An 11,043-nucleotide genomic window follows, 5' to 3' on the forward strand; every position below is an offset into this window, starting at 1 on the left:
TGATACACTGAGCTATTCCAATCTTTTGATGACTACTATTTTGACCCCCATCCTGTGGGTTGAATTTTAAGTATTATTATTGTCCCCCACTTCCCAACGGTCGTCGCCCTGATGAAGGTGGGACCCACGATTGGGTCCAATACCGAAACGCGCGTTGGCGCCTGAACTTTCGGCTTTTTGTTCATATAGTGTCACCCATTTGATATCTTGATGATACATGAACTTACCACCTATACAATCATATCTGGACAATTTTTTCCACATTGACCGGAATTGGCTTGCAGTATGTTTGTTGAATGAATGCTTGGTATATGAGTTGAGCTTTGTGTGGGACATTTATTATTATTTTTTAGATACATAATTTTGTTGTCTGTATTATTCAACACTAAATAAATGTATGTATATGCTATTATCAACCAAAAATATGTGAATATACTTTTTGTGTTTAAAAAAAACTAAATAAACGAAAAATTATTTTTATATGGACACCTTCTGTTTTGACGCATTTATCATCCTATTCGTTTTGCTTCCATTGAGTGTTTGCTGGACTTAGGGACCTAATTTTTTAGGCCCATTTATAGAATCTTGGGGAGGTGGTTCCTTTTCCTTCTTGAACTTTGGCTTTTACCCCGACACCACCTGCCCCTCATCGTTTTTTTGGGGTCCCCCTCTCGTAAGTGGGAGCGTCTTGACTCAGTAACTCAAATCTATGGTAGCCATTGTCTGTTTTCATATCTTCTAATGTTGTGATCTCTATTTCCACCCATATACGCCTCTCAGAAGTGGAGAATACTCCCTCAAGTTTCATTCTGCAGCACACATGGAAAGAGGAATAAGCCTCTAAGGATTGTTTTTGTGCAGAAAGTTGTGTCTTCCTGCACAAACATAATCTTACCCGTAAAGCAGGCACCCTTGCACTATGGCGCTGGTGTGCCTGTGATGGCACTAGACAGCACACCGTGCACCAGTGCAAGGAGAGAGCAGATCAGTGATGTGGCTCGCATTTCTTTAAAAAAGTGGTGATTGTCCTTTAACTTGCTAGACGATCACGGTAATGAGTTTGTAACGTGTACATTGTATTTTTATGTGCCTCCTATATATGTACAACAGAATGCATTGGCATAGGACAAGGATAGGACATAGTACAGGATATATACAGCACAATGGTGTGCCTCAAACTTGTAGTTTATCCAAAATACAGCTTTGTGCCTCCAAGTAATTCAAAACACAAAGGTGTACCTTCGACATGTAAAGACACAAAGATGTTTCTACAAAAAGTATAAACACATCTGCTTGAATCCAAACTTTTTAAAACAAAAAGTAGGGTTGGGTGATATTGTCAACTTGCACAAAACCCATGTGTGATCCTCTATCTTTTATGGACACAGTGGTATGCCTCCAGCAGGTACAATGCATGGATATCCGCTATATTATAGTAATCTATAGGCAAGAGCAGATAGGGCACGTTGATATCCATGGATAATGATGGCATCCGGAATTGATCTCAAGGAGCAGAATTGGTTCGTATAGGCATGTACAGTTATGATTGATACTAGCTTCAGAGAAAGATACACCATTTAATTGACTCCATGTCACTTTGATCCCAGGTATCTGGTCGTGTTTGTTCATTCTCTAAGCAGCGATGCTTCGGCTTTTCCAAAGCTAGGAATCTGCTTTGGGGTTTACTTTCTTTGCATTTGCAGAGGAAATATCCTCAATTTGTTTAAAGAGAGTAACCTTCAAATACTTCCACTACCCTCCATTGGAAGGTTTTTAGGTAGTAGCTATGCCTTCTTGTCAAAGCCCTTCAAATTACAGATGCACATCAAACATTTCATCTGTATAGTAAAAACTTTGATGTTAGTGCCAAATTTACAAGGTCTGCTTGTTTCTGTAAAGGTCCTATGAAATGGTGTCATAAGTGTCTTTTCCATCTCTTTTCCTCTTAGACTGTAAAGGACTGAGTGATCCTGGCAGGGTGAAGAACATGCGTTTCCAGGTGCAGGTGAACTTGGAAGATTATATCAATGACCGCCAGTATGATTCACGTGGGAGGTTCAGCGACATCCTCCTCCTCCTACCGCCTCTGCAGAGCATCACCTGGCAGATGATTGAACAGATGCAGTTTGCCAAACTATTTGGTGTCACACGGATTGACAGTTTACTACAGGAGATGCTGCTGGGAGGTATGTCATTGGTCTAAATTCTTTCAAATAGTTGCGTAACGCAAGTTATCCACCGTGCACATCAGTACCTTTCAACTTTACTAGCAAACCACCCAGTAAGTCAAGGACCTTGGGTTTGAAAGGATGAGGTCTCTTTTGCCCTGCAAAAAATATTCTGGTTAATGGTATTTTCCATATGAATGCCAGTGGAGGGAAACAGATGTTTAACAAAAACCTCTGAAATTCACTGAAAAAAACACAATTAAAGTGCAGATATGATTACAGAATAAAACCCCAAAACACTGAAATTCTCCAGCTATGGTTAGGTAAGCTAATCATAATTCACGCCCGTCATGCACTGTTTATGACTTCAAATATGACATAACTCATAGCATGTTAAAGTACATCACTGAAAGTGTTGTGCAGATTCATCGAATGGCGCCAACCTTTTTAAGAACTAAAAAATGTATTTTCACTGGAAACTCAGACCTAATCATTACTACAAAGGCACCTTTGTAATATGAATATAAAATTCCTTAAAAACCATAGAAATGAAAGGGAGTTAAGGTTAACAAATCTGGCGTCACCATAAAAAAGTAAAGAAATCCTAAGTTAACGTGTTACTTTAACTCATCACCAACCTCACCGTAGTAAGACAAACTTAACCGTGCCATTTTACTTGATAAAGCTTTTGTTTGCAAATGCTGGCGTGATAAAGATTTGTAGTGACACTTTTGTGCATTATAAAATGGTGTCTGTGTGGGTATGCATGATGCTTGGCATATTGGCATATAATGTTGGTGCTGAGGGTGTGTTTGTAGATGCGTGCATTTATGATGGTCTGTGTTTCGATGTATGGCGACAGTTCTGTTCATACCTAATTTTAAATGGGTGTGTGTATGATGGTGGCTGTGTCACCTTTGTTATTACTTGATTCAACTTAAAATGTAATGTATTTTAGTCAGTCATTTATTATGCTTGTGTGTAAAAGAATGTCTAATTATGTGACTAAGTTCTTGCTATCACAGTGTATAGCATTAGCAAATGGTGACTGTGCCGGTGTACGGCTATTGGTGTATTTGCATTTGATGGTATTTATGTTGCTTTATTATGATTGTCAGTGTGTACTACTGTGTGTATTTTGATATACAAAGGTAGGTACATTGTTGTATAATTTGTGTGTTGGTATAGGTCAGTGGACGTGTGGCCATTTGTTGTTGGTTATATAGATGTTTGTTACTGTGCATATGAATGTAGCTGTGCGATTGCTTGAAGGATGTCCGGCTATATACTGGTGTTTGTATGTACTTATAAAGATGTTTTTATGGTCCTATGTGATGTTAGACTTGTGGCTGTTTAATTGTGTGTTGTACTGTCAAATGCTGTGGGTGAATGCAGGTCTTTAAGAGGATAAGTTAATGGTCAGAAGAAATATGTGATGGTAGGGATGTTGACATGTGACATGGTTGATAATGTTTTAATTTGTAAAGTGTGTTATTTATTGTTTGAACAAGTGCATGATGTGCCAAACACTGTATGTATAAAAGGGGTGGGAGTTGAAGTTGACGTAGTACATTGGGGCTAGGACACAAGGTGATGTGAGCACTATAACTAGGGATTTATTTTTACTTTTTATGGCAAGTGTTTAGGGACTTCCTTATATTTTCCAAATGAAATTTAATATAAAAAACCTTTGCCTTGTGGGACACCCCATACTACTAAGTCAGCATTAATCGCTAACAACGTTAATTAATTGAGGAAGCTTACATTGAGATGTGTTTCACTGAATTATTGATTATGTTTTTATGTTTGCAAAAGAATGAATAATTGCATGTCATATATGAAGTCCATTTCCAAAAAGTGGTTGCAAATTACACACCAAATTTTTGCAGATGGAATCTGATTTTGAGAACCGACCTAAATATTTATAAGTCGGGTCACAAAATGAGGAATCACAGGGGGTCACAGAACAATCTGCCTAATTAATATGCTTTAGGCAGGTCAAATCCCGGTGATTCAAACCACTTCATACATTCTATACCGATTTGCAAATTGGAAGGAACACCCCTTTCGTGTACCTTCCAAATTGGTATGGGTTGCTAGCCCATTTTGGAAAACATTTACTAAATCGTAAGATGGGGTTAGTGCATATCAATAGAGGTTTTAGGGCCTCAAACCCTGTGATTTTGTGAACTACAGAGATTGTGACTAAATAATTCTTACTTAGATCTACATCAAAGTTTTTGGAGAGGCATTGAAGATCACTGGGAAATGCTGATTAGGTGGGCACATAATTGCTGCTGTGTTGGAATACCATGTTAGCTATGTAGGTGGATGATGCTGGATGTGTGCATGATTATGTTGGTGGTTATTTGGATGTATGGTGCCACAGGTGTTGGCATATGATAATGACTGTTTGGGCACATGTTGATAGCTGTGCGGGCATTGTTTGGATTTATGGCATGTTTGTGCAGTGAGTGTGCATATTCTGGGCTCCATTTTATCTCTAGTTTCTTTTTATCCACTCCTGATTCCATGAATATATGTTACAATCTCTATTGAGCACCCACAGCAGCGCTTTAGCTACTTTGATTTAACCTTGTGTGCACAGTTATATAATTTGTCTTTTACTCCCAACATTCTATTGCCACTGATCACCTTCATAGATTGTTATTGTGCCTCTCTTTTGAACTGCTACTCTGACTTTCTTCCCTCATTTTGCTGTGCTATTCTCAGAAGAGCCCTTGGATTCTGCCAATGTACTTTTAGTGAGTACTGTTTTGCTCAAGTCAGCTGATCCTTTGATTTTCTCCCGAACTTTAGTTCTGGTTGCTTCTTGCTTTGGCAATTATTGTCCAGCAAAGCCCTATCCTAGATGTCCCTCTCTCTCTGGTGTTTGGTGCGACTATTCTAAATAATTGCTAAGAATAAATGTATATCTTCTCGACCAAGGATTTATGGTAATAAATGCACTAAATGCATAATAGTGAACCTACTCCTTTGGGGAGTTTTGTATATCAGTTCTGCCTCTATTGCTGTGGAAGTCAAGGGCCACACTTCACCGAGAGGGACCACTTTTTACATAATTACTGTCCAGCCTGTGTACCTGGGTTACTTGGTTGCCCGTTTTGTTCTAGAGACGTATTCTAACTTGAAAGCATACGAACAGGCACTCCATCCTTACTCAGCCTTTCGTGCAATGCACATGTCACCCCAGTGTGTCATTGATTCAGCTCGATCCTGAGCTTAAGCCACCACACACGTCAATTAAACATCTTCAGTGTCCCTAAGTTTCTTTCCTTCCGATCTCTATCCAGAACCTACAAGAGGAGACATCACACAGCGCATCTAGAGTTGAGTCAATTTTCTGACAAACTGTTTTGAAACCCACTTTATCCTACTGAGTTTCAATTAAATCAAATTATTAACGAGTCGATTGCCAATAGAAACTGCACTACGAAACTTTTGACATTTGACAGATTCATGTCGCAACTAATATCCACTTTGTATTTTCTTTCATAGGACCTTCCATGGATGCACCACAGTTTTCCCACTCGGGAAACCACAGCCTGAACCTTGAGCCTCTTACAGGACACATTGTGTTTCCAGGGAACATCCACTCAGTGATTCATACAGCTTCCACATGTAGGTGCTCATCTTTCTGGTAGGCAGTATGGTTTAAGTGAGAAAATGAGGGACGCCATTCAGAAAAAAATATTGTAATTTTTAAAACTAACCAAGCAGATAATGATCAACATGTAAAAGCACCCAGCCTAGCACAGCTGATGGTTGGAGAGGATTAGCTTGTATGGGTGAGTGTGTGAGTGTGACAATTTGTGTAGGAGAGACTTCAAGATACAACCGCTCTTGGGGCTGGCCACCCATAACTCGTTTAGAGGCAAACACTATGTGAAAAAGTAGCACATGTCTAGACACCTGAAATTCAAGTGATGCTGACCTTCTTTAGTTCCTAATTCTAGCTTCCTTAAGGATAAACACCCAAATCTGGGATTATATTGAAGACTGGCATCTGCTGCACACATGAGGCTGGATGACTGACATGTTGTAAAGTTACTATCAAGATCTATGGGGCTGTCACAATTCCTAGTTAGCAGTTGTATTGTGCACACACTGCCATTATTATTGCACTACAATGTCATTTGTTAGTCAATGGTCTGATTTTCCAAAGGTCTCCATTGTAGATGGCAGCCTGATTTAATTTTGCAAAGATTTGTTGTCGGTGGAGAGAGTATGCAAGATTAAATGATTTGTACAATTTTTGGTGGGTAAGACCAGAAACATGTACCAAAATTGTTTACGTCGTTCAATGGTTATCTACTCAAAAGTTTAACATGCATAACAAATTTACAGAGGGCTTCACTTTAAGGGTGGCACTTTATGTTTTGTGCCGACGATGTTGGTTAAAATACCCTGTGACCCAGGCTGAATCTCTTACTAAACATGCATTTATATTTTCGGAAGTATTAAAAAAGTTCCACTTACATATACTGATAGAAAACAGGCTTAAAACAGAATTACAAAAGATATGTACTTGTAGCATTACATGATACAAGTAATAGAAAGTATGCAGCAATTATAAGTATATAGCTTAAACTTGAAAATAAAACTTGATAAGTAAAGGTGTATGTTACGATATATATTCTTATGTGTAACTCTTTTGAATGATATAGATGTAAAGACCATATATAATGATCACAGGTGAGGGGAAAGAGAAAAACATACAAAGTTAGGGCATGGTTAGACAAGAGAAAACTAGCAAACTGCTGCAGCATGATATATGTATTGTTTGCCACTGGGTAGTTCTAGTTAGGTCAGCATTTTCATAGGAACTGCATTTTTTGTATTGCTAATAACTTTAGCACCGCTTGATGAATCTACAGGAAACTCTCCCAAAAAATTCTCTTTTTGACTTGTTTGTGCATGGAAAGTTTTGTGGTTATCCGTCAGGTGGGGCCAAGAAAAAAGAGCAGTACCAAAACACAAAACCCTCATGCATTTTCTGTACACTTCCTTAAGAAGAGCTACCGCAAAAAACGATGAACGGAATTACATTAAATTTGGCAGGAAGCTAGAGCTTTCCCTGCAGATATTGCCTTTTATGATTTGGTGTAAATCCATTCAGTGGTTTTTAGGAAATTAAGGTTAAAAAATATTTGTATATCTGGAAGGATGGGTCCGCGAGAGGCTCTCAAGAGTCTCGAGGGCGTGGCAGTTTAAAAACAGAGCATTCTAATTGGCCCACGCAGCTTTTTTTCCCTTGGGCCATCAGACTCCCGCTGGTGCGAGCGCTCTGCTGATTGGCTGCAGCAACATAAGAAATATGTTACTAGCAGCCATTACAGGATTTGGGGACTTAGTACCCTGTCCTGAACATTTAAAAAAAATGATATAAGGGGTAGGGTAGGGATATCATGCCACCCAAAATTAAAGAAAGAAATCAGCAATTTTTACCACGATCCCTCTGGACTCCGGCGGAATAGTGGCAAAAAAAAGAAAATAGTGCCTGCCATTGTTTTTAATATATATATGGGGAGGGGGGGCATCAGTAGGGCCAACCTCCTCAGCCCATTTAGGGCCCCTGGGATTCCATCCCCTGGGTCCCTCTTCCTAAGTTGTTTTCGGCCCCTGGGACTTTAACCCCTGAGCCCTATATATTTATTAAGATGAGGGAGGCCTGTCCCCCCTGGAGCCATTTTTGGTCCCATCCCTCACGGCTGTCACTTTAATTAAAAAGGAGGGGAGCCACATCCCCTGGGGCCAGCTCACTTACTGTGTCCCAGGGAACCCACCCTCGGGACACAATAGTTTCCCTGCCCACATTACCACAGGCCAAGAAACTTGTTTGCACACATCTGGCTGGAGCATTTTCGAATCTTCATCCAAATGGAAGCAAATACAAAGGGGCAGATTTATCAACGAGTTGCGCCACGCAAGGACCTCCTTGCAAGGGTGACGCAACTACTAAGTCACATTTATCAAGCCACACAATGTCACCTTGATAAATTCCCCAACGCAGAGCAAATCACTGCGTTGTGTTACTCTGCCCCAGGGAGGTGTTCCATGGGTGGAGCGTGGGTGTTTTCAAACATCCACCCATGGATTGTGGCGCATTCTCAGATTTATCATTACTAGTAGACCTGGGAATGAGTCAAAATGCTACGCCTCCCCAGGTGAGGTGTAACGTGGAGAAATCTCTCTCTTTCTGCTCGTTGTTTCCTCTTACTTTGTGTGCTACATTCTGCAGCATACAAAGAAAGAGGAAACTGCCTCAGAGGATTGTTTTTGTGCAGAAAGGTGTCCTTCCTGCATAAGAACAATCCTGTCTGCAATGCAGGCACCCTTGACCATGGCAAAAGGGTGCCTGCATTGATGCTAGACTGCCAAAAGTGCGCCAGCACATGCTAAGTACAGGAATGCACAATAAAATGTTAAAAACAGCACATTCCTGACATTTACCTTTCTCGCAGCGCTGCATGAAATATTGTTAAATCTGCCCCTAAATCTGCTCCCAGCCAGCAGGAGTTTTAAAAATGCTCAAGCTGGCTGGGAGCAGACTGCCTGCACTGATGCTGGCGGGAAAACAGAACAAGCTATTGCTCCCATGCAAAGATAGCTGCTCCCTCTGGGTAGGATCAATGCCAGCTCCCTCACCCTGCAGGGAGGTGGCTGGGGCCGCAGGGGTGTCCACCCCTGGGACATAGCTGTTTGCTTTTGCTTGGCGGGAGCTGTGTGCTATTACAGTTCCCACAAACACTCCGGTTCCTCGGGAGAGTAGTGAAAGTGCTCCCACCCACTGGAAGTGGAGGTTTCATTTCTTTCCTTGCCCGCAGAGTTGTGGGCAGGGAAAGAGATGAAAATATTGCTCTTGCATGCAGGGAGCTGCATTTGCAGCAGCTCCCTTCATGCAAGAGCATTGCCAGCACATGCAGGAGGAAAGGGAGCCAGCTGGGACCGCTGGGGCCTTGGGGCACCCCGCGGTCCCAGGGGAAAAGAGCAAAATAAATGTCAGAAACAAGCAGAAAGAGGTAGAATAAAGGTCAGCAAGGAATAGAAAGATGCAAGATAAAGGTGAGAAAACTAGCAGTAAGAGACAGAATAAAGGTCAGCAACGAGCAGAAAGTCAAAAATAAAAATTGAGAAACGAGCAGAAAGAGGCAGTATAGAGGTCAGTATTGATCTGTAAGAGGCAAAGTAGAGGTCAGAAACTAGCAGCAAGGGGCAAAATAAAGGTCAGACACTAGCAGAAAGAGGCAAAATAAGGTCAGAAATTAGCAAAAAGCGGCATGTTAAAGGAGAGGAATGAGTAGAAAGAGGCAGAATAAAGATCAGAAACAAGCAGAAAGAGGCAGAATAGAGGTCAGAAACTAGCAGCAAATGGCAGAATAAAGGTGAGAAAAGAGCAGAAAGAGGCAGAATAAAGATAAAATTTCCAGAAAGAGGCAACATAGAGGTCAGAACCAAGGCACAAGAGGCAGAATAAAAGTCAGAAACGAGCAGAAAGAGGCAAAATAAGGGTCAGAAACGAGCAGTAGGAGGCAAAATAATGATCAGATATGAGGAGAAAGATATAGAATGAAGGACAGAAGAGAGAAAGAGGCAGCTGTCCTAGCTCTGCCTACGTTAAATGTATAGAAGGCAGAGAAGTTTGGAAACCTGCTACATCTAGGATTTTCCATAGGAGTGTAATGACTGGATTGCAAAATAGTGCCGTAATCTCTGCCATACATGGAGTTAATCCTCTAAAGACATTAAAAAGAGTATGCAATTATGTTTCTAAACAAAGAACTTGAGGTATTTGAACTTTGTGATTTCTGGGACATTAGTATCCATTTTGCAATAATAGGGCATTGTGGGTACTAATGTATGAGAGGAACTGTATGTAGTTGGCAAGTAAATGAGGATGTGAAATAAAGAACTGTTATGGATTTATCCATGCATCGAATTGGAGAAAAACCAGCGACTGTTACCATCTATAAACGTGAAATGTGAACTTACGTTTGAACCACAGTTACACCTTGCGTCTCTCGCATTACCGGTTGAAAATATGTAATTTGTCCCTTGTCACTGTACAAGGATATCAGTAATAAATTAGACCAATGAGTGAGTCTATGGTATTGCATTCGATTAAGACTCATCTGAGTTGAAACGCGTCATGCTACTTGTTATGCCAGAATAAAGGATGTTAAACTAACGACAGTGGTTGGGCTTGATTGCGCGCCAGGAGGTGGAATGCGGATTTCTTTGTGGAATGTGTGTCTCTCTATGTGTGTGTGTGTCTGTATGTATATATATACATACACACACAAACACAAAGAGAGACACGCATTACAGCACGAGCTGCGGAGGGAAAGAAGCAATAGGGATAGAGGTGGGTGGGAGGAGAAGTAGCGAGTGAAAACATGAGCACTCATGTAGAGTGCTCAAAAGCAAAAATAGCACCTAAAAAGGGAGGAGTGGATGGGCACAAGTACTTGGTCCATGCTCTGAGGGAAGGCTAAACACAAACAGAGGCATGACACAAGCATGCATGGACAAATGGGGACAAAGAACATGAGAGAGATGATGGAGCGAGCAAATGTTAAGCCTAGGTGTGGGCTGAATCCCACAGATTGAAAACAACATTTCTCTTCAAGACAGCACATGCACTGTCTAGCCGAGACCTAAAAATTGCAGGAAGATTCACTTGTATATGAGTGGAACTAAATGACATATAACCGGTTTTACTTTTACTGAGGAAACTTAATTGCAAATGAGTTTGTGTAAAATTGACTCTGCTGCTAGAATATGACTTGTTTGAGAGTTTGTGCTGTATAAGATTTTTTATGCATGTAATACAAATAAAAACGTAAACATCAAG

The 11,043-nt window shown here is 40.7% G+C and overlaps 1 protein-coding gene across 3 annotated transcripts in view; it reads left to right on the top strand.

Moving 5' to 3' along the window:
• The window catches only part of LOC146776471 (hepatocyte nuclear factor 4-beta-like), a 474,084-nt gene that overhangs the window by 353,993 nt on the left and 109,048 nt on the right, over window positions 1–11,043 (top strand). For all 3 annotated transcript variants that reach the window (XM_085637981.1, XM_085637983.1, XM_085637982.1), the window contains exons 8-9: window positions 1,950–2,186; window positions 5,688–5,810. In XM_085637981.1, coding sequence (XP_085494107.1) covers window positions 1,950–2,186; window positions 5,688–5,810 — 360 coding nt within the window. The remainder of the gene's footprint in view (window positions 1–1,949; window positions 2,187–5,687; window positions 5,811–11,043) is intronic.

This window comes from Triturus cristatus, chromosome 12 (genome assembly GCF_964204655.1).
Source record: "Triturus cristatus chromosome 12, aTriCri1.1, whole genome shotgun sequence".
Taxonomy (NCBI): domain Eukaryota; kingdom Metazoa; phylum Chordata; class Amphibia; order Caudata; family Salamandridae; genus Triturus; species Triturus cristatus.